General features: G+C 40.0%; 2 protein-coding genes across 7 annotated transcripts in view; one reads left to right on the top strand and one right to left on the bottom strand.

The window, feature by feature from the left end:
• Positions 1 to 23,196, top strand: part of lrp2a (low density lipoprotein receptor-related protein 2a) — a 55,957-nt gene extending 32,761 nt beyond the window's left edge. For 5 of the 6 annotated variants that reach the window (XM_024286917.2, XM_036209648.1, XM_036209647.1 and 2 more), the window contains 33 exons: positions 1,662 to 1,781; positions 2,319 to 2,450; positions 2,964 to 3,165; positions 3,423 to 3,718; positions 5,508 to 6,174; positions 7,298 to 7,468; positions 7,547 to 7,770; positions 7,883 to 8,060; positions 9,815 to 10,011; positions 10,097 to 10,342; positions 10,443 to 10,571; positions 13,612 to 13,731; positions 14,290 to 14,406; positions 15,028 to 15,144; positions 15,217 to 15,354; positions 15,458 to 15,580; positions 15,994 to 16,122; positions 16,261 to 16,392; positions 16,474 to 16,605; positions 16,676 to 16,819; positions 16,928 to 17,093; positions 17,170 to 17,298; positions 17,380 to 17,603; positions 17,724 to 17,903; positions 19,425 to 19,538; positions 19,711 to 19,801; positions 19,919 to 19,986; positions 20,114 to 20,231; positions 20,331 to 20,451; positions 20,585 to 20,692; positions 21,854 to 21,970; positions 22,058 to 22,129; positions 22,198 to 23,196. In XM_024286917.2, the coding sequence (XP_024142685.1) occupies positions 1,662 to 1,781; positions 2,319 to 2,450; positions 2,964 to 3,165; positions 3,423 to 3,718; positions 5,508 to 6,174; positions 7,298 to 7,468; positions 7,547 to 7,770; positions 7,883 to 8,060; positions 9,815 to 10,011; positions 10,097 to 10,342; positions 10,443 to 10,571; positions 13,612 to 13,731; positions 14,290 to 14,406; positions 15,028 to 15,144; positions 15,217 to 15,354; positions 15,458 to 15,580; positions 15,994 to 16,122; positions 16,261 to 16,392; positions 16,474 to 16,605; positions 16,676 to 16,819; positions 16,928 to 17,093; positions 17,170 to 17,298; positions 17,380 to 17,603; positions 17,724 to 17,903; positions 19,425 to 19,538; positions 19,711 to 19,801; positions 19,919 to 19,986; positions 20,114 to 20,231; positions 20,331 to 20,451; positions 20,585 to 20,692; positions 21,854 to 21,970; positions 22,058 to 22,129; positions 22,198 to 22,368 (5,393 nt within the window). In that variant the 3' untranslated portion in view covers positions 22,369 to 23,196. Of the gene's footprint in view, positions 1 to 1,661; positions 1,782 to 2,318; positions 2,451 to 2,963; positions 3,166 to 3,422; positions 3,719 to 5,507; positions 6,175 to 7,297; positions 7,469 to 7,546; positions 7,771 to 7,882; positions 8,061 to 9,814; positions 10,012 to 10,096; positions 10,343 to 10,442; positions 10,572 to 13,611; positions 13,732 to 14,289; positions 14,407 to 15,027; positions 15,145 to 15,216; positions 15,355 to 15,457; positions 15,581 to 15,993; positions 16,123 to 16,260; positions 16,393 to 16,473; positions 16,606 to 16,675; positions 16,820 to 16,927; positions 17,094 to 17,169; positions 17,299 to 17,379; positions 17,604 to 17,723; positions 17,904 to 19,424; positions 19,539 to 19,710; positions 19,802 to 19,918; positions 19,987 to 20,113; positions 20,232 to 20,330; positions 20,452 to 20,584; positions 20,693 to 21,853; positions 21,971 to 22,057; positions 22,130 to 22,197 lie in introns of those variants that run through there. The other variant, XM_036209649.1, reaches the window with a different exon arrangement.
• rdh1 (retinol dehydrogenase 1) overlaps positions 22,415 to 24,918 on the bottom strand; it is a 6,231-nt gene continuing 3,727 nt past the window's right edge. Inside the window, exons 4-6 of the mRNA XM_024286922.2 lie at positions 24,647 to 24,905; positions 23,805 to 23,968; positions 22,415 to 23,728 (exon numbers count right to left, since the gene is read on the bottom strand). Of these exons, the coding sequence (XP_024142690.1) occupies positions 23,502 to 23,728; positions 23,805 to 23,968; positions 24,647 to 24,905 (650 nt within the window). The 3' untranslated portion in view covers positions 22,415 to 23,501. The remainder of the gene's footprint in view (positions 23,729 to 23,804; positions 23,969 to 24,646; positions 24,906 to 24,918) is intronic.

The following is a 24,918-nucleotide window of genomic DNA, read 5'->3' as shown; positions in this document are numbered from 1 at the left end:
TCGCGATATAACGATATCTTAAAAATGACCTATCGTCAGCTTTGGATATCGTACACGGTTTTTTATCGTCATATCGCCCAGCCCTAAGCACCAGTATATCGCCAAGCCAGCGATTCAGATTTCCTCTTCTTTCCTTTCCTTCTTCTTTGTCACCTGCAATCTTCTTTCAAACAACATTAAATTCCTGTTATGAACAATGTACAAAAAGTAAAGCAAGAAAAAGACGAGCTGCTGGATGACCTCCATTGTTGTTGCTTTTCTAGTCACGACAGTGCAAAAACACGCTAACGATCTACACCATGCATGCGCCATGAAAACAAACCACTCAGTAGAAGCGAGGCGTAACTGAGTGGAAACGCTCTCCAGAATTAACTGGTCCTTACTGTACTACTCCTTACCAGACCGGACGCACCGGACTGCTGAGTGGTAACAAGGCTTTAGTGCTGATGTCCAAAATGCATGGAGTGGAACATAAAGCTGAAGTCAAAACTTGTTCTCCACACATAAGCCATCCCTAGATGTACCTGTCATTTGGGGCTTTAAAGAACTCCTATTTGTGAGAGACACAAAAATCTGGCATTTGTACTTCTGCAAACAGGCAAACCTCTTCTTATAAGAGAGATAAATGAATTCCTAAGGAATGCGGTTGTCTTAAAGTGCACAAAGATAAAATAGGAAAAAAAAGGCAGTAGAATTAACCCAATTATTGAAAAAACAAAATACAATGTGTGCAACTATTATTATACTAAATACTTTTCCATGGTGAATGCAAGTTGAAGTAATGTTAAAGTGAAAAACACCGGCTTCATCAGTTTCCTTTAACATGCACAATTGAAAGAAAAAATGTTTCTAAGATGTTAATCTATATTTTTAGGAAAACTTTAAAGACATCTTCAAATGAATAATGTGTTTTTGGTGTTATTTACATGTTCCTGTGGCATTTTGCATGTCTGAATATCAATATGTAAATTGTGAATCATAAGCATATGGAAAAATGCTGTTTAAGAAAAATCCATCTTCGTTTTCCTTATCTGAGCTGTCATCTGGCTCAAAATTGTATGAATGGATAGATCTAATATTGATCGCCATTTATGTTGCTCCAGTAATGTTATGTTGGGGTTGTAAAAGGCTGTAAGCTATCGGGAGAATGTGTAAACAAATACTAGAAACTATGCGCGCTAGAAAATTATAGTTTTTTGTTTTTTCATTTTCCTTAAAAACAGCATACTCGTGATTAAAAGACCCTTTTGGAACACTTTGAGAATAAATCAAAAGGTGGCTGGAGTGGGACTTTAAATATCCTAATTAACCAGACAGTCAATTATTTGGGTTCCTAATGGATCATGTAATTCTCACAGAATAACTATGGAATGGGAATTTATTTCCAATAATGTTGATAAGAAGAAAGGAATATTGAAAGATAAAAGTGGATTGGAGCTGGAAAAGAAAAATATGCTTGTACTTTAATGACTATCAATAACATTTTAATATGAAGAAACACTATTAGTTTAAAAAAACTATTTTTTTCTCTTGTAGATTGTCAAGAACAAAGGCGAGAAATTCCAGATTTATCTTGAATCTGTTGTGGTCAGAGCATGATGGAAGAAATCAGTCTTGTTACAGCTTAAAAAGTTTGCTTCTTTTCCCCGTGTCGTGAGCAGCCTCCTCCACCTGCTCCGTGAGTGAGTTCCGCTGCTCCAGCGGCCGCTGCATCCCCGCCCACTGGTACTGTGACGGAGGATCTGACTGCTCCGATGGCTCTGATGAACCCCTCTCCTGCAGTGAGTGTCACACAATGCTCTCACACCCAGAATGGGGCTTTTGGCTTTGTTTCGCCCCGCTGCTGCCCCCCTCCTCGCCATTATCAGCTGCTTGATGATTGTGTGAAGGTGCCTGTCCGCCAGTCTGCGTCTGTGTGAGAGACTTCTGTGAGTGATGTAGCAGAGAGTGCGAGTCAGTGGTGTATTTCTTTGTTGGGGATGTGGTCAGTCAGGCCTCCCATTGTGCGCCACATTCCTACGCGGTGACGCCCTTCAATGTCCTCGGACAAACAGCACCTCCCCCTCTCTTTGTCCACCAAGGGTTACAGAGCCTCTTTTTTGGCTTTTGTTTTGGTAGCTCACCATGCATGAGAATGTGAAGCTGCCATGAGTATCTTAAAAGCCCTGCCGGGGTTGTGTCGAGCCTTTCTCGTTAATGAAAGGCTCGCCTGCAGGAAGTACCTGCAGTAATTGGCAATTAAAGAAGCATTTACAGTTGGTCTGAAAAGGCTGGACCTTTGGTGCAACATTTGTGATCCAATGCATTTGTCTCTGCAGCCACCCTGATCAGAACCTGCAACACAGACCAGTTCCGATGTGACGATGGCAGGTGCATCGCCTTGTCTTGGATCTGTGATGGGGACAATGACTGCGGGGACATGAGTGATGAAGACCAGAGGCACAACTGTGGTATGGGTTTTCCAGTCTATCCCTCCTTTTTTACTGAGCACAGTCTTCCTCTGCAGGACGTTTTGACTTTGCTGGGGAGTTTCCACATGCTGTTGTTATTCAGGACGCTGACTTTTGTAGGTGCATACCAATGGGGATTGTTTTGAAGAGAGACACAGGCAGTCAGAGCCCAGCACCTTTAGTCTCCTACAGAAGATCTCCAGTCCAAGGAGCTGACATTCCTAATTTTTCCTGCCTCACTTGTTACTTTGTGCGTGTCTCCTTTCTCTGGCTTCCTGGCTTAGAGCGGTTCAGGATTGTTATATCTCACTAGAATGTGATTCAAAAATAAGATGCCTGAGGCAGCATACTTCGGCTCAGCCTAAGCCTCTGTAGGAGACTGTCTTCGAGCCAAATGGATCAATCGCATTTGATGGAAGAATTTCCTGTTGTTTGAAATACACTTTGGAATGTTTGGATTTTAACTGAAGATGTCACTGTCTATATTTAACATTAGGTTTGCTGTTTTTCCAGCCAATCGCACGTGTTCAAGCTCGGAGTTCACTTGTGCGAACAACCAACCACCCCAAAGGAAATGTATTCCACGTGATTGGGTGTGTGATGGGGATGCAGACTGTGCGGATGCTCTGGACGAGCATCAGAACTGCACACACAGATCCTGCGGCATCAATGAGTTCACTTGTAGCAACGGCCTCTGCATACGGAGCTCCTACAGGTTAGCTATAAGTGTCATCCAAGAAATGATTTAAAGACCCACTCCAATGAATAGTGTTTTTGGTGTTTTTAAATATCTTCTAGTGGCATATATAAAGACAATTAAGCTTAAAATTGCATTTTATTGAATAGAAAATGACAGTTTTTTTTTTATTTTAGCTAAAAACAGTATAATCATAATCAAGAAACCACTAGGAACAGGTTTACTATATATCCAAAGATGATTGGAAATTCCTTTCTGACTTCCTCTAAATTTAGGTGCGACCGGCGTAACGACTGCGGGGACAGCAGCGACGAGCAGGGCTGCACGTATCAGCCGTGTCAACCCCACCAGTTCACCTGCCAGAACGGCCGCTGTGTGGCGCAGGATTTCGTGTGCGATGGTGACAACGACTGCGGGGACGAGTCTGATGAGCTGGAGCACACGTGCCGGACGCCGGCACCCACCTGCCCCCCTGGAAGCTTCCGGTGTGAAAACGGACACTGCATTGACCTGAGCCGCGTGTGCGACCGGAGCGATGACTGCTCTGACAACAGCGATGAAAAAGGATGTGGTGAGTGGAGAAGGATTGCAGATGTAGTTCTTTTTTTGTAGTGTCGACTTTATGGTTTCTAATGAGAAATGTTTGATCAGTTGGAATACCCTTTTATGACAGCTATAGTCCCATTTTTATGAAAATAACTACTATTTAAAAGATTTTTTTTTTTTTGGTTCTCAAATATTTTTCTAATGGTGTTTTAAGTGAAGCAATCATCAATATTACTTTACACCAGGCTTACTATAAGCTAACTGAAAAGTGTTTCTTCATTGCTATTTGCTCATTAGCAAATTAAATTTTTTTTAAATCTTTCTTTTGTTGTTTTTGTAATACAAAATTGTGATCCAAAAATCAAAGTTTGAACTGAATCGTGGATAATACTCATTTAAGTAACTCATTTAACACCCTGGTTTTATAATTTGGTTCATTGTGAGACAAAAATGCTTAGTCATAGACTGCCAGCATATTTGTTCATCAGCAAAATTCTCTTTGCATAGGGGTCCAATCTTCCAGGCAACTGGAGCAGCAGAGCACTACCACACCATCATACTCCCACTACCATGTTTGATATGGTGTGTGGCAAAACAGAGTCCAGAGGGGACTAAAAATAAAACAGAATTATTTCTGCCCATTCACAATTTACTTAATTTGTGTATGTGTTTAACTTTTTATTGTTTCAAATTCTTCTTTTACCTATAAAATAAATTATATTAGATTCATTAGTCAGATCATATGAAATCTGATGAAGGCTACAGATGATCTTAGTTATATTTTTATGTGTCACTTTTGGTGAAGTCCACCATAAAGACAAATTTCCTATTTTAATTTGTTTCCAAACACCATCTTTGCAAACATTTTTATTTTTTGTCTCCAAAGCTTTCAAAATCTAACACTTTTAAGATATCTGATATAAATACTACTTTTTTTGTTATGATGAACAAGTTTGCTTTAGTACGGTAGAGTATTAGGGCCAGCCTACAAGCAAAAAAAAGTAAAATGACAACTTTAAATCTCGTACATCTATGAGAAAAAAGTTGCAACTGTTTCATTACAAGAATAAAGCCGGATTTTTATGACTTAAAAACTCATAAGCTAAATTTATTACTTTATTTCCCGTAAATTAACAAGAAGAAAAACATTAAATTTTTTAGATTTAAAGTGGAAAATTTACGAGATAAAAGGTTGTAATATTGCTTTTTTTTGTGGCCTTAATATTCCGTCGTGCTTTAGAAACGTAAAATTCACTTTTGCTTTACAGGATAATTGGTCATTATCTACAGATTCTATTTTAAATCCCTAAAAAAAATAATATTTCTATGTATTTTCGTCATTAGGATTTTAAACAGGACTTGGAAAAGAATGAGAGTAAAATTTGGAACCAAGAAAATTGGAGAAAAGATTCCAAACATGTTCTTATTAGATATCTTGCAGAGAATTTTTGGATCAAATGGAGGCAGATAAATGTTAGGACAACCTGATGATAAGATATTTCAAAATCTCAAAGTAAAAAATGAAGGGGTTGGAATATCCAAATTACTTTGGAGACAGAATGTTCCTGTGTTTTTTTTTTTTGCCTAACTTAGATTATATGTTCTGGAATTCTTCATTTGGGATCGATAAAAGAATGAGTCACAATTTCTTGTATGGATATTAAAAAAAATTAAAAATATTTATTAATGATATCTGTGGTGATCTGCTTTTAGTGGTAACTAAAAAGCATTAACAAGGTTTAAAAGTGGCTTGAGAAAAGTTTCTTTTTGCTTCATCATCAGTCATGTTTGAAACTTTCTTTTTTAAACTCCAGGTATCAATGAATGCACTGACCCGTCCATTCACCACTGTGATCACAACTGCACGGACACGCCTACCAGCTTCATTTGCACCTGTCTTCCCGGGTACCATCTCATGTCGGACAGGAAGACGTGTGACGACGTCGACGAGTGTTCAAAGACGCCCAGCGTGTGCAGTCAGATCTGCGAAAACACCATCGGCTCATACGTGTGCAAGTGTGCCCCGGGTTACCTCAGAGAGCCGGACGGTCACACCTGCAGGCAGAACAGCAACATCTCACCTTACCTCATCTTCAGCAACCGCTACTATCTGAGGAACCTTTCAACAGACGGAGAGGCCTACTCGCTCATCCTGCAGGGCCTCACGAGCGTGGTGGCTCTGGACTTTGATCGCGTCGACAGACGCCTCTATTGGATTGACGTGAGCCGCCGAGTCATTGAGAGAATGTCTTTCAATGGGAGTAACAGAGAGGTGGTGGTCAATGGAGTTCTGCACGGGGAGGGCCTTGCAGTTGACTGGGTGGCCAGGAAGCTCTACTGGGCGGACAGCTTCCTGGATTGCCTCAAAGTGTCTGAACTAGATGGTCGCTTTGTGAGGAAGCTGGCTGAACACTGCGTTGATGCCAACAACACCTACTGCTTTGAAAACCCCAGAGGCATTGTCCTGCATCCCAAATATGGGTGAGGGTTTTACATTTTGTCATAGAATTGACTTAATTTGACACCTGGAGAATATTACCCCGAAATACATTTGTTTTTTTTTTTTAATTTTATTTTATTTTGCAATCAATTATCATTAATATTTTACTTTTTAGTGATAATATCTTAATCTTAATTCTTTGCTTTGAAATATTATGAAAAAAAACATTTTTTATTTGCAAGAAACAAAGATTTTAAAGTTTACTATTCCTTTATTCTAAAACATTGGGTGAATTAGCATACATTTATTTATAGGCAAATTATTTTTTAGAAGTTTCCATAATTAATTGAGTTATTTGTTCATTTTTATGATAAATTAGTTAGTAGAAATATAAACAAATAGTTCAATACATTTTAAAGATGTTTTCAAAAATCAAGGAAAATATTTTTTTATAGAAACAGCACCCATAGTCTTTTAAAGTTAAAAAGTCCCATTATTTGTTACGCACTTAGGTGTGTGAAATTTAACTCTCTGTATTTGAGCTATCCCCTGGGGGAGCGGTGACCAGCCACGCTCGGGAACCATTTGGTGGTTCAACTCCTGAATCCACCCATTTGTCATTATTTAGACTCGACCTTGGATTTGAACTCACAACCTTCCAGTCTCTAGGAGGACACTCTACCACGAGGACACCAAGCTGGTTTTGTTGGTTTATTATAAGGCTCTTGAACTTAACATTGTAGTTTGGTCATCATACAGTATATTTAGTTCAGAAGCCTAAAGCTAGATACTTAAATTGTCATCGGAACAACAAAATCTAAGGCAGGGTTCTCCAAACTACGGCCCGCGGGCCCTCCTCCAGTCCACACCCATGATTTTTTTTTTTTTTTTTTTAATTTGGCCGCATGATCGAAAACCTGTATAGAATGTGACTTTTTATTCCACACTTCCACAGTTTATGTATTTATTTATAATAAGTTACAAAAAACAACAAAATGATTTAAATAGCCTCTTGGGAGCCGAAAGATCCAGATGTTTTTTTTCTGTTAGCCTACAAACCGACCCGGCCCCACATCAGAGAAGAAAACAGCTACTGTATATGGCCCTCACAAGAAAAAGTTTGGGGACCCGTGATCTAAAGCGTTTTCCTTTACCTCCTGTTAGGTACGTGTTCTGGACAGACTGGGGAGACAAAGCGTTTATCGGCCGTGTTGGGATGGATGGAACCAACAAAACTGCAGTCATCACTTCAAAGCTGGAGTGGCCCAACGGCATCACAATTGACTACACCAACGACAAACTCTACTGGTCCGACGCTCATCTGAATTACATCGAGTAAGTCCGGTTAACAGTTACGTTCCCTTCTCATGCGGTAAAAGTGATAAACCGTCAAACTGTTCATGTCCCTCCCAGATACTCTAACCTGGATGGCCAGCACAGACACACGGTGTACGATGGAAATCTGCCACACCCGTTTGCACTGACAGTATTTGAAGACACCGTCTATTGGACGGACTGGAACACCCGCACCGTGGAGAAAGGCAACAAATACAACGGCTCTGGTCGCCAAGTCCTTGTTAACACGACGCACAGACCATTTGACGTCCACGTCTGCCACCCGTACAGACAGCCCATCGGTGGGTTGGAGACTCTCAGGGGTTCTCGAGGAGCTCGCTGGACAATGGCTGGCCTGTATTTACGCAGCTGTGCTGAGTGGATACTATTTGACTGTGTCTCTTCCTTTTATAGTAAACAACCCCTGTGCTGTGAACAATGGGGGCTGTTCTCATCTGTGCTTGATCCGTGACGGGGGGCGCGAACACACCTGTGAGTGCCCCGACCATTTCCTGACCGTTCAGACTGGAGGTGTGAGCCGATGCCTGCCCATGTGCACCAGCACGCAGTACAGATGTGCCAATAATGAACGGTGGGTAAAACCTCCATGATCTCCCTCATAGTATTTCAAGCTACTTCTGTTTGACAGATTTTATTAAACTTATTCCAACATTTGATGTAATTCATGATCATGTTCTTGATATAAAAAAAAATGTTGAATTTGTGGAAAGAAGTACAAGTAAATGGAAAATAATATTAAATTCCAACTGGTTGTCACACACCTGGATGCGTGAAATGTGCTCTCCGTATGTGACCTATTCCCCGGGATAGCAGTGACCTGCAGTCACAGCCGCGTTCAGATACCATTTGGTGGTTTAACCCCCCCAATCCACTCCCTTTAGTGCCGAGTGACAAGCAGGAAGGTATTGGGTCTCCTTTCTTAGACATTTGTTTACCCTCCCAATCCCAGGTCAGACGTTATACTTCTAGAAGTTTGTAACCTGCAGCTCCGGCGCCACATGCGGCTCTTCTACCCTCCACAGTGACTGTCTGGCTAAAGAAAAATAAAATAGTAGTGATTTTTATAAGTAAGGGTTGATAACTTAGCATTGATTTAATTTATTTTAATAAAGTTTATAAGTTTATGGCTGAAACTGTATTCCTGCGCTTCCTCCAGAATACACAGATTACAAATACTTGGCAAAACTTTGGTAAAAAGTCTGATCTTTTCTGATTGCTGAGTTTATTTTATGACTTTAAAGTATCGTATGCTGCATAACAAAAGTTAGTAGCTATTCAGAGGGGAGTACGTAAAATACATAGATTTGTGTATACTTCATATACCTTTTCTGCTGGATCATTAACCAATCCTGTTTCATGTTTTAGCTCCAGTTAACAGCAGCAGTAGTAGGAAAAAGGATGACGGGTCACCAAAGTAAACCTAAAGTATAATAAGAGAAAATGTCATTTCTGTCTCGCGTTGTTTAGGAATATATTTTGCTTCACTTGAATGTTCTTGTTTGAGACAGGAAGTCTTTTATTTTGAAAGAAAGTCATATGAGCTTCTGTCAAAAATAGAAAATCACTTTACACTTAGAGAAAATTGCAGTTTATGTTAATATTTAGGAATGTATTCATGACACAAAAATATGTATAATTCATATTTATTATTTAAAAAATGACAATGTAATGATACAAAGTAGTATCAAATTTTCCTAAAAGGTTTTGATCTGTACCAAACAGGCAAAAATGACTCTTTTACTGGCAAAGGTCGCAGATCCCTGTTCTAGACCAATAAGCTGGTAAATGACTCAAATCATTTTTTCCTCATATCATTTCAAGCTTTATAAAAGTGTAGTGTTTTTGTTTTTTTTAATAATCTTTTGTTTGATGATTTACAAATTTAGCTACCAAGACAATATTTTTGGGACGACCCCATTGTTAAATTTAATTTACAGACACCACAAAACAAGTTTACACTCAGAACAGAGTCGCCTTTTTAATGTTTTTAACATAACCTTGTGGTATTTTTTTTCACATATATAAAGAAAATTAACCTCACAATTCCATTTCTGAGTTTTCTTTATTCCCATTGTTGTAATTGCAAATACCGTTTGAAAATGAGGTTATTAGTGATAAAGAAAAGTATGTTGGGCTGGCAACAAGCTCCTTGTTTTGCACTCTTAGCAACAGGAAAGGGAAGGGAGGCGGTATTTCTCCACACTAACTGTCCTGCCCACAATTTAGAGGTGATTTTTCCTCAATAAATGCTTCAAAACTGTCATGTGTGTGTGTTTGTTTCTCTGTGGCTTTGTATTGTTTGACATCTTGCTTCTGTGTCATCAGTTGTGTTCCCATCTGGTGGAAGTGTGATGGTCAGCGCGACTGCAGAGACGGCTCAGACGAACCTTCCACCTGTCCCATTCGTCACTGTCACCTTGGGCAGTTTCAGTGCAGCGATGGAAACTGTACCAGTCCATACTTTCTCTGTAACAGTAACCAGGACTGTCCCGATGGTTCAGATGAAGATCCTGTGCTGTGTGGTGAGTTTAACTTCTTTGATTTGTTGCTTAAAGTTTCCAGCATTGACTAACATGTTTGAGATGCTCGTCGCTGTTCTGTTTCCAGCTACTCATCAGTGTGAAAGCCATCAGTGGCAGTGTGCAAATAAGCGATGCATCCCTGAGTCGTGGCAGTGTGACGGCGAGGACGACTGTGGCGACCATTCGGACGAAGACCCCGCCCACTGCTCTGCCAGGACGTGCCGCCCTGGACAGTTCAAATGCCGGAACGGGCGCTGCATCCCGCAGGCCTGGAAATGCGACGTGGATGATGACTGTGGTGACAATTCAGATGAGCCGCTGGAGGAGTGCAGTGAGTACATGGGAACCCCGTTTTTATTTGCCCAAAAAGATCAAATTTTAAATGAGCAGCAAAATGTAAAGTTTTTCTTTGTGATTTCTCTCATCTGTAGTGGGACCAGCCTATCGATGTGACAATCATACGGAGTTTGACTGCAGGACGAACTACCGCTGTGTGCCTCTGTGGTCTGTTTGTAATGGTCACAATGACTGCAGGGACAACAGTGATGAGCAGGACTGTGGTGAGTCTTTAACACAAACAGGATTCAAGACATTTGAATGAAGTTATATTCATTTAATACATATTTTGTGGGTTTGAATCAATGTCCACAAATGTCATGTCAAACACTTATCAGCGTACTTTCATAGCTATTGTCTTCATAGTAACCGCCTTACAGCACGCTAAAGTAGCATATATAAAGTGTAGTACCTGACGTTGATACAGATCAAAATTGGTCAACAAAATATAAAGTTTGAATAAGTGAAAGTGTAGCATTAGTACCACCGTATCAAAGCAGCAGTAAAAACTGTCGAACCTGGCCTCCATACAGACTTAAAAAAAAAGTTTCAATAAGCGAACAATCCTGGCAAAAAATTGCAAAGTGCAGCACCTCCATCTTTCTCTTTTGTTTGACCCACACCCATAACTGCTGGTCAATGACTGAAGAGATCCAAGAGTCACTTGGTTATGTTTACAAGTGTTGGTCTGGAACAGAAATCTCCAGCAGATCCCAGACCGTACGCACAGTTTAGGACCCGGTCTGGAACAAATCATTTTTCCAGTGTGAATACACACTAAGCTATTTTTATTACCCTATTCTATCTTTCTTATCAAATTTAGGGGACATATTGAATTTTATTAAGGTAGAAATCTAGTCAAATATGTTTAAAAAAGGGCAGGATAAGCTTGGGGCAAGCGCTTCATTCGATAGAGCTCAGCTAAAAATAACTCAGCATTTAAGTAACACTTTACGAAAGAAATAAGACGTCAACCATCAATGTCCTAGAACAGTCTCACTGAAAAAAAGCACAAAATTAGCAAACTAATATTCAGCGACTCTTCAGAGATGGCTTTAAAACTTTGAACCCGATGCAAAGCTGAAGAAAAAAAATGAACCTGTTATTTGTATTTATGTTGATGTGATATCAGCAAAGAGAATACAGGCATTCCCCTGAGAAAAGAAGGACGGGCAATTACCCAACGCCTCATCCTCCTGTGGAACATTATGCACTGTGGTATTAGGAGGTGCTGATGGAGAGCGGTCACCACTCACCCTCCCCCAGCATTTACCTCTCCCTTGAAGCACCACAGATTTATGAGCAGCCCCGTGGTATGAGTCCACATATATGTGCGTATGCCTCTGTTGTTGATCTGTCCTTGCGTGGGGGCAGGGTTCACATAAGTCTCTTTGTACTTGCTACGATCCAAACACACTCGTCCGCGGCGCTCCCGTCTCTTATCAGAGGCCCTCACTCCATTAGTGCCATGTCTGCGCTGGAGGGGAGATCTGCGCTAATCTTCCTGTAAGAATGCAGCAGATGGGCCAGGTGGAGGGCCAGGAGGGCAGGACTGGCTAACACCGCGCTATCTTTGACCCCCCAGCACCGTGTGGTAGAGACAGCTCAGACCAGCTCGGCTCCACTCCTCTCCCGTCTGTGGTTCTCATCTCCCGAGCTCTTATCCTCTTCAGACGTACCCTACGCTGGCATGAATGGAGCTTACACATCTGTGTCTGGCAGGCTGCCATCCTCCCTCCATACCTTCCTTCTGCCTTTTAATTAAAAAAAAGGATGTCTTTCATTTCAAACTGACATTTTCATTAATAGCTACAAACTAGGACATTTCCTCTCACGCCACAATGTTCTTATGATTTATTGATAGAATTATAAATAGAAATAACTTCTCGTAGAACCTTGTGAGAAAATTCCATCTCTGTTATTTGTCTTTTAGGGTTAACATGTTTAACTTAAAGACCTTCTCTTTTGATCTATTTTCGAAGCGTTCCCAGTGGTCTTTTAATTATGATTATAAAAAAAAGTGTTGTTATCGGGAATATAGTTTCCGCAGTAATTCATTCGTATGAGTTTTTCCCATTGCTGAGAGCTCTCTGTTTACATGCTAGCTTACAGCCTCTTACACCCACAACCGTTAATGGTGCAACAAAGATTGAGAGTAATAATTGAGTCGGATGCCAACTTGAAAAAGGAAAATCAAGACGTACATGAATCTTGTTGTCTAGAACTGGATGCATTAGAATGGATCTAGTGGTCCTCCCTTTGCAAGATGCAAGATGGCGCTGCCTCAGGCGGCAGTTAGTAGTAGCGTTCTGCCACACTTTTCTAACTTTTTAGTGTTTTTACACTTTGTTCGTCTACTTTTGTTGTTGCTGACTGCTATGTATATACAGTACATGTTTGCATGTATTTGCATAGCAGTTTTTCATCCCTCTATATTTCGTATTTATTTTATTTTATTTTTTTAATTTTATTTTTATTTTGCTGCTACTACAACTAAATATCCCTATTAATAAAGTTGATTGTAATCGTAATCTTAGTATTCTTCGTAACAAATATGATCTATTTTAAACAACATATTTTATCTGTTAACGATTTGGATAAAGAAATACTCAGAGATGCATTTTTTTCTTAATTTTCTTATAATATGAAAAATGCCACAAGAATACATTAAAGGGTTACCAAACAGGGCATCAATGGGGGCTGACTCCAGATTTGAAAAATGAAAAAAAAAAAGCGGGCGGGGTTAGTGGAGGTGGGCTGAGCGGCGGAGTTATAGTTACAGAATCAAATATTGGGGTTTTTATACTGACTGGAGTTCAGAGCATGAACTTTTTGGACACACCAGTTGACCAATCACAAAATTCAACTGCAATACCCAATTTTAACCTGTAGAGGGCAGCACACAGACAGTTTATTTTAATTTGTCAAAAATTTGGCAATGGCCATTGAACATCACTTTTAAAGCCCTATTTATAGAAATCAACAGAAAAAAAGCTGATTTAGGGTTTTTTTACCCTTTAAAACACCAAAACACAATTTATCTTAGAGTTTGTCTTTAAATGTTGCTTTTTAAAGTAACGAAACGCTTCACAAGCATCAGCCTTCTAAGCTGCAATAAGCAGCATAATAATTTCATGGTCAATAGTTTTTGATCCACATCTTTGCATTTCTACCTCTTGGTGCACTCAAAGGTGTATCTTTTTGTTTGTTGCAGGCCTTCTTTATTTTTTAGCTTCCTTAGATGTTCTTGGACTTATCTTTCAGACGAATTGACCTGCAATCCAGACGGAGACTTCCGATGTGACAACCACCGTTGCATCCCGCTGAGGTGGAAGTGTGACGGGGATGACGACTGCGGGGACAATTCAGACGAGCGCAGCTGCGGTGAGTGACAGTTCGGCGTCTGGATGTCCGTGCTGCTGCAGCCCAGTGGGTTGTGCTGATGGCATAAAATAGCCTCGGAATCATTTTATCAGTTAGCTGGGGAGTTTTTCGTAGAGGCTTCTGCAGAGTACATCACCGGGAGAAGAAGTCTTATCAGCTGCAAGAGTAACAGGCTGTCCTCGGTGTGTCAGAGAGGGGAGTGAGGGAGGCTGTCACCCTTTGCCCTGGAGAATTTAAACATGTCTGAGGATCTGCCAGTTATTTAGGTTGATGTAACTTCTCAGATGAGGAAAAAGTGGTGTTGGATCTGCTCCTCTTCATGCTGACAAAGGAGGTTTAGCAGGTGCTTTTTTTTTTTTTACACCACTTTCGTTAGCGAAGTGTTTGTTGAAAAACAGAAACAACCATTAAGTTTGAAAATGACATCAGATCTGACTAGAAACAATAAAAAAAGAGGTTCTGAGATCTGATGGATTTCTAAGTGCACACTTGAGCATTTGCAGCTGTTCAAACAAACTCCTGCATTTGCATAATTTCTCCATCCCCGTTTTCTCCCAGTGCCACGCTCGTGCACAGAGAGCGAGTTTCGTTGCGACAATCTGCGCTGCATTCCCAACCGTTGGGTCTGTGACCATGACAACGACTGTGAGGACAACTCGGATGAAAGGGACTGTGGTAAGTGGAGGCTCTTTGTTTTGGCTCAGGATCTGGCTGTTTGTGAGTAACGGAGGGCTGCACTAAACAAAGAAGCGATAAACCTTCACGTTGGAAGTGTAGATAGACGGGACCACCAACAGACAGTTATTGAGATGGAGTTTATTGAAGCTGCTACAACCCAAAGAGCTTTTTTCTTGCAGTGGATTGAGTATAGGTCAAAGTTATTTTATTGGAACCATTTTATCAGAAATTAATGCCTCAGTCACGTGCTCTCATGACTTGGATGGTCATAGTTAGATGCGGCCGCATCTTAAGGTGTGTCCTACAGTTTGTATGAGGCCTGTGTGTATGAAGTTAGATTTGTTGCTTAAGTGTTATTAATCTGTAAACAAGTTTTGTACTTGTAGTAAGAGATTCGGACAAGAAAATTGTTTGTAGAAAAGTTTTGTAACTCTAAATACAAATGTGTGTGTAAAAATGTTTTGTACTTGTAGAAAAAAATAGTTGAAAATCCTTTGTCTGTGTTTAAAATGTCATTTTTTTCACAAGTACAACATCTTTTTACAAACAAAACTCAAAACTTACGATGTCATTTTTTTACTTCCTAACTACACTTTGTTTCTATGTTTTGCTCCTCAGAGATGCGGACCTGCCTACCTGGATACTTCCAGTGCGGCAGCGGTCACTGCATCGCTGAGCGCTTCAAATGCGATGGCAACGCCGACTGTTTGGATTTCACAGATGAGACGTCCTGTCGTGAGTGTCTCAGACGATTCAGATACAATAACTAAAACACAAGCAAGTCTTACTCAGGTTCTGACTTTACAGCCACCCGCTTTCCCAACGGCACGTACTGCCCGCCGTTCCTGTTTGAGTGCAAGAACCACGTCTGTGTGCTGCCTCACTGGAAATGCGATGGAGACAACGACTGCGGAGACAACTCCGATGAGGAGTTGCATCTGTGCTGTGAGACAAATGCACATTAGAATCTCGAAAACGATCGTCTTCATTGAACTTGTAGATTTGTTGACATTGTGGATATTTTAATCAGGTTTTTGTTTTTCTGCAGTGGACATCGCATGTGAGGCTCCTTTCCGTTTCCGCTGTGACAACAACCGCTGCATCTACAGCCATGAGCTGTGCAACTCTGTTGAAGACTGTGGGGACGGCTCGGATGAGAGAAAGGAGAACTGTGAGTCCACTTGTTCACATACTTTACTAACATTATAGCACAGAGCCCCTAGAAGTAGTAAAAAAGATAAAAAATAAACCAGGACAATTTTTTTTTTTCTTTTATGTCCCTTGAGGGGCTCCGTACTATGGTCTTCCCAAAGTAGTTTGATGTATTTAGAGGAATAGGGTTAAATTAATAATTTTTCTTCACAAAAATTTATTTTTGTTTTGTTTTATTTATGAATTTATATATTTCCAGGTATTAAAAAAACTGAAATGAATCAAATTGATATTGACATGGAAAAACTGATTATCATCAAATCACAAAGTGATATTCATAAAGGAAATTGTGAATGGAAATCGACTCAGTTTTAAATGTTTGGAATGAAACTCTATACGGTTCTGTTGACCTGGTCTCTGGTCCTGGTTCAGGTCAAACCCCCACCCACGGACCCTGCTCAGACGATGAGTTCAAATGCAGCAATGGGCTGTGCCTCCCTCTTCAGTTCGCCTGCGATGATTATGACGACTGCGGGGATGAGTCAGATGAGCTCGGCTGTCGTGAGTCAAGAAATTACTATAAACGAAAGTTGGGAAACTCCAAAAAAAAAAAAAGAAAAGATTTGTTTTCAATAGATTTCAAGTTTCTACATGATTCATGTAGATTCTATTATTAATGTGTTCATGTATTTGCTTCAGATCAAGGCAGTGGGCACACATGCAGCGCCGACCTCTGTGAACACAACTGCACCGACCTGACGGGTGGAGGTTTCCTTTGCTCCTGCCGATCTGGTTACAAACCCAGAGAGACAGAAAGACACAACTGTGAAGGTGAACTACAAACCTGCAAATTAACCTTCACTGTGAGGTGTTTTCTTCATTTTTTAGTTGTGAATTTTCTCTTGTGAACAGACGTGAACGAGTGTGAGGTGTACGGGATGTGTCCTCAGGACTGCAGGAACACAAAGGGCAGCTACGAGTGTTTCTGTTCCGATGGTTTTCTGTCGTTCGGAGAGCCGCACGGGACCGAGTGTGCTGCTCAAGGTCAGATTATGAGAAAAATGATTTTTTTGTTGCAAAGGATATCACTCTGAATTTTTGGATTTCTGTGCAGGAAACCCACCGGTGCTGCTCCTGCCGGATAATGTTCGTATCCGTCGTTTTAATCTGTCCTCTGAGCAGTATTCCGACTACGTGGACAACGCCGAACACATTCAAGCCCTGGACTACCTGTGGGATCCAGAGGGGGAGGGCCTCAGTGAGTGAAGCCTTTAAACCCTGTTTTAGAATATACAAAAGTCTGGAAATTGAGGGGAAAACAGGTTAAAATAAGAAAATAAATAGTTTTTCTTGAATGTGATTACAGGTATTGTATACTGGACTGTTCTTGGTCGCGGATCCCAGTTTGGTTCCATCAAACGTGCCTACATGACCACGTTCAACGATTATGGCAACAACCCCGTGAAAGAGGCGGATCTGAACCTGCGCTATATCGCCAACCCTGATGGCATCGCTGTGGACTGGGTCGGAGGGTGCGTGAACATGACCATGACGGCAACTTAATTGGAGGTTTGGTCTAATTTTATGTTTTGTTTTTACCAAACACAGCCACATTTACTGGACAGATTCAGGAACCAATCGAATCGAAGTGGCCAAACTGGACGGGAGGTACAGGAAGTGGTTGATCTACTCTGACCTTGACCAGCCTGCTGCTATAGTTGTGAATCCAACACTGGGGTAAAAAGCTGTTCGTTCTGTCTTTAAAAAATTAACATTTCTGCCCAAATCTGAGTTATTTTCTTGGTGGTTCTGGGTCAGGATGATGTACTGGACGGACTGGGGAAAGAACCCCAGGATCGAGTCGGCGTGGATGGACGGCCAGCAGAGGAAGGTGCTGGTGAGCGAGCGGGGGCTGGGATGGCCTACTGGGCTCGCGGTGGACTTTGTTAATGGAAACAGAATCTACTGGTGCGACTCCAAGGAAAACATCATCGAGTCGATGAAGCCTGATGGCACCGACATGAAGATAATCCTCTCTGGAGGTCAGAAAACACAGAAGAAGGAGACTTTTAACTATCTTTTTAATGAAATATTGATATTTTTTTTTTTTACAATGAGAGTTCTGTTATTTTAAATAACCCACTTGTCCCTCTCTCTTCCAGATATCGGGCATCCCTACAGTCTGGATGTCTTTGAGGGACATGTATACTGGACAACTAAAGACAAGGGCGAAGTTTGGAAGATCAACAAGTTTGGAAAAGGACATAAAGTCAAAGTTTTAACCATCAACCCCTGGCTGACACAAGTCCGTATTTACCAAGAACAGCGGCACAACCGCTCAGGTGAGGATGCTGGATTATATACTTCACAAGTTTTTTTAGTGTAAAAACTTTTGATTCTGACTTTATTGTGTGTGGACGTAATATTAGTACATTGTCAACTTTGTTATTCAGTCATGTTTTTAATATTACAAAATAAATCAGTGTGAGAATACAGACTTTAAAAACCCACTCCAAGGAAAATCAGGTATTTGTTGTTTATAACATGTTCTTGTGGCCTTTTTCTGATGGAGGACATATATTAAAAACATAAGCTCAAAATTGTAATTCTTTAGTCAAATTGTAGCAGATTAAAAAATGCCTTTTGAACAAGTTCTGCTTTAACAGAGAGCTCTCAGCAAAGATGGTCCCCCCCAAAACTCAGAAGTGAGGTTCTAATGAACTACTACTACTCTGCAGAAACTATGTCCTAGAAAACATTTTTTTTTTTTTTTTTTATTAAAAGACCTCTGGGAATGTTTTCACAATAAATCAAAAGATGATCAGAGAGGGCCTTTAAAAAAGGAATATGATAACAGTAATGTTTCAAATTGAGCAGAGCATTAGCAGCTACAATATATACACAAATCCTTTCTGGGGATAAGATCCTAAATTTAGAATTAGTTCCAGACAATTTTTGTTTGAAGTTGACACACTTTCCTTAGCTGTTGCTAAAATGTTTTGGCCAAAGTAGAAAAGAAATTGAGAACAAAAGTGTCCTCATTAAATCACAGCTCAAAGCAGCCAGTTTTAAAGGATGTTTAAGCAATTGTACAATTCCGAGGAATGATGAAGGCTTGCTTACAGAAGTCAGGTGGAAACTAAGACTCAGAGGCTGAATAATTCTTCATCTGTAGTCCAAGAATGAAACATTATGAAACAAAACAATGACTTAAAACTCAATCCAATCGTCTTCTGATCGATTGTGGTGTTTTTTATTTGAAAAAACCCGTCGTTTTATATGACACTTTCTGCAGAGCGACTGTAGTTCATTAGAAGTTTGCCTCTAAATTGTGTCTGGACCACTGGCACAAGGCAACCCCCCCCACATTCCGTCACCCATAACTGAGAGCTTTTTATGGACACTCTTGTTAGTTTACGGTCCCTCACATCCCCAACCTTAGGCTACCAGTGCAACAAAAATGGTGAGCAATATTGGAGCTTATCCTGCTGTACAGTTTTAAACCAGATACCAGCTCAGATTAGGAAAATGAAGATGTACGTAGATCGATTTGTCTACAAGTGGATCAGAAAGAAGCAGAGTGACAGTGTGGCCTGTCCAACATGCTTTTTACATCACAATTTTTTTTGTCTGTTCCTGATTGAATGATGATTTGAATCAAGAAATAATCCGAAATGCAACTTTAAGTTTAGTTTTGTTTAAATATTTGGTGAAGAATGTCACAAGAACACTTTCAAAAACCTAATTTTCATCAGGGTGGGTCTTTAAAAAGTTGCATTATCAGGATGAATGTTTTGTAAAATGAGGGTTTTATGGTTAAAGGTTGGTTCTAAAACACCTGCTATATTCTCTGTCATCCATAGTGCCCAACCCCTGTAAGAACGTGTGCAGTCACCTGTGCCTCCTCCGGCCGGGCGGATACACTTGCGCCTGCCCTCAAGGCTCCTCTCAAACGGACGCCACCGAATGCGATGCAGGTAAGCGTCACCTACAGCTTTCACCCAGTCCGTCTGCACGCCCAAGCCAACGGTCATCTGACTTTGCATCCACGAAACCCCTCCTGTTCATGTGCTCGTCTGCTCCTGTGCGGTTTTGTGGTTTGAGTTTGTTGGCATTGATGGTCTGTGTGCCTGGCTTTTGCTCCTGCAGCCATTGAACCTCCTGTTCCAATGCCCCTTGCATGCAGATGCATGAATGGTGGAACCTGCTATACTGATGATGGTGATCTGCCCATGTGCAAGTGAGTGTAGAGTTGCAGGTGCAATTTTTTAAGACAAGAAAATGAGACAATTTCATTAAAAACAAGTTTCATGTTTTTTAAAGAAAATAGTTAAATAAAATTCTTGTTTTTTTGTAGATGTCCATATGGTTATTTGGGCAGCTATTGTGAAATGGGAAAGTTAAGAGGCGCTCCTGCTGGAACAGGTACAATTTTTTTTAATAACTTGGAAAAAATTGATAAACTAAAAGTCTGCATTTGGCCAGAGTTTGATTATGAAACCAACTGTCCTCAAGTTGTCAGTTTTCCTCGACTTCTTTCCCTTTCCTGCAGCTGTGGCCGTCCTGCTCGCCGTCATCATCATCCTGATAACTGGAGGTTTGGCCGTTGGAGTTTTCCTCAACTACAAGCGAACAGGATCTTTCATTCCCACCATGCCCAAACTACCCAGGTAAACATCACCTGCCCTCAGAGCTTCTGCTTTTCACTACTGAAGGTTTTATGCGCGGAGAACAATCAGATCAAAGTCCAGCTTTTGATTTCTGCCCAGCCTCAGCAGCCTGGTGAAGTCAGCCGATACTGGAAACGGAGTGACTTTCCGCTCGGGCGACAACGTGGATCTTGGACCATCACACATTGCGGTGTCATTTATTGACACGGCCATGCAGATGGTGAGTGTCCCGTCAGCATCTTTTACCCAAGATTCACATCAGGACTCTGAAAGTCAGCAGGATGAGGTCAACCCTTCACTCTTAAAGGTCAGGAAGGATCCGAGTGTCAGCAAATATTTTGTTTTTTTTATAGGATGAAAGTTTTGCTGTTGATGCTGGGAGACAGCCGATCACTTTTGAGAACCCGCTGTATGCCACCGCGCCTGTCACCGGAGATCCAGCTGTCATTCATGCCACACAGGTACCCGCAGTTCTCTGTTATCTCTTTTTACTTAAACATATTGATCATTTTTAACGTTTTTTTTCCTGTATAAACTTCCAGAAAACAATATATTTTTTTTATCAGGAATAAATGGATTTTAATAATCTGGTATCTTTAGACATTACTGCAATTAAGTTTGCAGTAATTTAGTTGTTTTGATGTTTTTTTGTCGTTTGTGTAACACCTTCACGCTGTAAGCCAATGCTCTAACAATCAACATCATTTCATATTGAATTAAATAAATCACTCCTTGTTTCAACTTAAATTTTATTCACCTAAAATGTAATAGGAACATAACCACAACTGTTGCTGGAGGGATGGTTATTGTTTGCCCTGCAGCACCCTCTGCTGGTGAGATATTCTAACTGCAAGAAAGAGTTCAACAAGTCAAAAGATGGGCATAAATAGTATTATATGACATATGGTTTACTTTCATAGCCGTTTAACTATTTTTATCAAATAAAAACAGGTAGAAATGACTACGAACGTGAAGATTTTCAGTCATCCAGGTCATGTTATCACATGATTCTGCTCTACCACTGAACTGAACCTTTTAAAACTAAAAAAGTTGATCTCAGAGACATTTTGTTGATCTTCAGTTCTACCAGCTGATGAGTAATTCAGGTTATTTATGTGCTCACTGCTACAGATTTAAATAGTTAACCTGCTCTGTCTTACACTAATAAAAAGGCTCAGCCAATGAAGCGATCTGTCCACTCATTTGTCAGGAAAAGTTCCATACAATCTTTTTGTGCTGGAACAGGAAGTTACTGACTTTCAGACACAATAAGCATTAAGTCAGTATTTTTATTTTTAGTAGTAGTCTGCATTTGCTGATTATTATTATCTTTTATGTTTATAATAAAGTTCTGCAGTAAAGAGCTGTAATCAGCCTGATTTAGTGTAAAAACACACAGACAATGCAATAAATACTAAAGCAAATTAGAAAACTACATTTAATTGTATTACAGATATAAGCTTTTCCATAAAAATACCACAAAGTATGGTTTTCCATCTTTAACATGAAACTATGTGTATTTTTTTAATGTATTCAGAAGATTTTAGGATTATTAGAAAAAAAAGCAGCATAAAACAACATTTTTGACCAGATTTGAAGTTAAAAAGCTGTGGCTCCAACAGGTGACTGTCAATGTGAGCGGTGAACAGCTGGAGAACAACTTTGTAAACCCAGCGTACCGTGGGGACCAGAGTGCGAGCATCGTTAACACATCTGCTGCCAGCAGCAAACCTGTTCAGGTGAGGGTCCGCACACCGAATGGTCATTTTTAGGTATTATTTATGGATTAAACCAGACCAGAGTCCTAGATCTCTGTTTGCTTGTAGGAGTCCAAGTGGAGCTTTTTCAAGCGAAAATTGAAGCCAAGCACCACCTTTGAGAACCCTTCTTATTCAGAGGTAGGTGTGGATTCTGAATCCTTTCTTTGTGTTTCTCAAATCCACAAGGTGTAACTTTTGTTTTGTAGATGAAAGATGAGAAGCCTGCAGAAAACAAAGAGGACTCCTCCAATCCGGAGCCCTCTCCGTTCACGCCTCCTGCCAAACCTCCGAAGAAAGATCGCCCCGGGACCTTCACGCCCACCGAGGACAGTTTCAAAGACACAGCGAACCTCATTAAGGAAGACAGCGACGTATAGCCCCTGTCTCACAGACGGGACTCAAAGAAGAAGAAAAAAACACACACACTTTGCACAGAATTTATTTTTTTATGCAGCCTGTGTACAAAAATCGTTTTAGGACGGGAGATTCATCTCTATGAAACAAAAGTCTTTCGGGGCTATGCCTTCTGACATTTCTTATGCCAATACTTGTGTTGATGTTTTTCTTTATTTCGATGTACAATATGTATATCTTTGCACTGAAGCTGCTGATAGAACTGTTAATATGTTGTATATTTGTAAATTTGAACAGTGAGATTTTGACGGAAATATCTCAAAAATAGGTAGCAGGTAGATCAATATAAGCAAAGCATAACAACTATGGTTACATTCAGAATGTACAGTACTTATATGATCAGAGGTTATCAGAGAAATAATGAATGTTGAGTTATTCTTACCAAACAAAGCTGGAGATGTATTTACTTCTTGCATGTTTTCAATTTTCAGGGCTGGTAAATTAAAAGCACAACAAAGAGAAATTGGTCTACAACTCATGTCGGTTCAGTTTCATTTGCAGATTAAGATTTAGCTTGCATACGTGTGCAAAGAATAACTTATTGTACTTAATCACACTTAGCTGAACTCAAATCAACCTGATTGTTTTTAACGTTAGCTTGTACACTGCTGTGTTATCCTGAAGGCGTTCATATGACTTGAGGATGCAAATGTTTAAAAAAAATGAGAAGTTCCTGTTTTCTTCACAGGTTTTTTTTTTTTTTTGTATCATGAAGACATAAAACTTGGAATAATGAGAGAAATTTTCTGCTGCTGAAACACAAATGAATAAATTTCCTATTTTGTAACACAGTTTTGGCACATTTTTCCCCCCTGAAATGTGTTTTATTGTACACTGGTGAGCATTTCTAACAGATAAACCAAGTCAGTAATACTTTACTGTGTTTTTCTCTTAAATTAAGAAGGTTTTCTCACTTAAACTCAAAATTAAATTGAATCGAATCAAATAAAGTGGATTGAAAGAATCAGGGGAAAAAAATCGATTCTGGAAATTATTGGCGATACCCAAATTAACTATTTAATGTTTAATTAATTCTTAATTGTTCATTAATTCATGTTACTTTTGTAAAGTGTTACCACTAAGTCAGACAAGCTTTTCAGTTGTTTTTTGCTTCCTGAGGGGATGGCAGGAGCGTGGTCACCACAAAGTCGGCTACAAATGAAGGCAGGTATGACAGCGGGATCCAGAAAAGCTTTGCATCCCAGCCTGCTCCGTAACGAGTGCGAGGGAAGCGGGCGGTTAGGGCGTGCTCCATGCACCAGGTCACCTTTGAGAGGTCGGCACAGCACAAAACCCTCATGGAGAAGTCCTGCACTTTCATATCTGAGAGAGAAGAAAAACACATCTTAGGGACGGCTTCATATGTGTATGTTATTCTGATAGAATCATCTTCACTTACAGTCATCCAAATATGTGACTCCGTAGGAGTTTTTAACATTTTGAGGAAGGCGAGTCCACAGTCTTCTCATGTCAGCGTTGATTACATCCACACTGGTCACAGCTGTTTTGAAGAAACCCGGCTCGATGATGCTCACTTTGACCCCAAAATGACTCATGTCTTTCCTGAAAGGAAAAGAGATGATAATTTGCTGTATTTAGAAGTTTTATCACTAGAATTTGTCTTACGCCTTTTCAGACTTTTTCTTAGAGACAACAACTATTGTTCAGGTTTCAACTTTAGAAAATCTGAAAAAAATCTATATAAATGTATATAAACCTCAAATTTATTATATATATATATATATATATATATATATATATATATATATACAAACAATATTTCTACATTGACTTTAGAAGTTTCACAAAACTAAATAAAACAGAAAATAAATACCTTTAAATACCTAATATTCGAGCTGTCCACTACTTTTTCTAAAAAACATATCAGCATAAATATATGAGTTCCACAATGTGAATTTAATCACTTTTCTGACTTGAAAAAATTACGAAAAAAACTACAAAAGACTGGCACCCACCCAAATATACATTCTGAAGGAGGTGGGATAAGCTCCAGCAACATCCTCAGGAATACAATAAATATAAAGAAGAATATAAAACCATCAGATCTGATTAATTGGAAAAATATCTCATAATATTTCAACTCAGAAAAGAAAATGCACATTTTTGGAAGTTTTATATATATATATATATATATATATATATATATATATATATATATATTTCCACCAGTTGTAATAATTTTCTTTAAATTCTGTGATCAAATATATGTGACGTTTCTACCTGAGGCTGTCAGAAAAGGCCTCCACTCCCCACTTGGATGGGCAGTATCCTCCCCCAACGAGGTTCAGTCTCCCGAGTATACTGGCCACGTTTACCACTCTGCCTCTGGCCTTCTTCAGGAGTGGAATGAACTGCAGGGTCACATCAATGAGTCCTATCAGGTTGACATCCAAAACCTTCGTGAAATCCTCTAACTCCATCCAGTCCGTTGGGCCGATGGGTGTCGCCCTGCCGGCGTTGTTCACCAGCCCCCAAAGACCTGCGGCAGGAAA

The sequence above is a fragment of the Oryzias melastigma genome, linkage group LG21, assembly GCF_002922805.2.
Source record: "Oryzias melastigma strain HK-1 linkage group LG21, ASM292280v2, whole genome shotgun sequence".
Lineage (NCBI taxonomy): Eukaryota > Metazoa > Chordata > Actinopteri > Beloniformes > Adrianichthyidae > Oryzias > Oryzias melastigma.
Note: the sequence above shows the minus strand (reverse complement) of the source record. Positions and strands in the feature narration are given on the sequence as shown.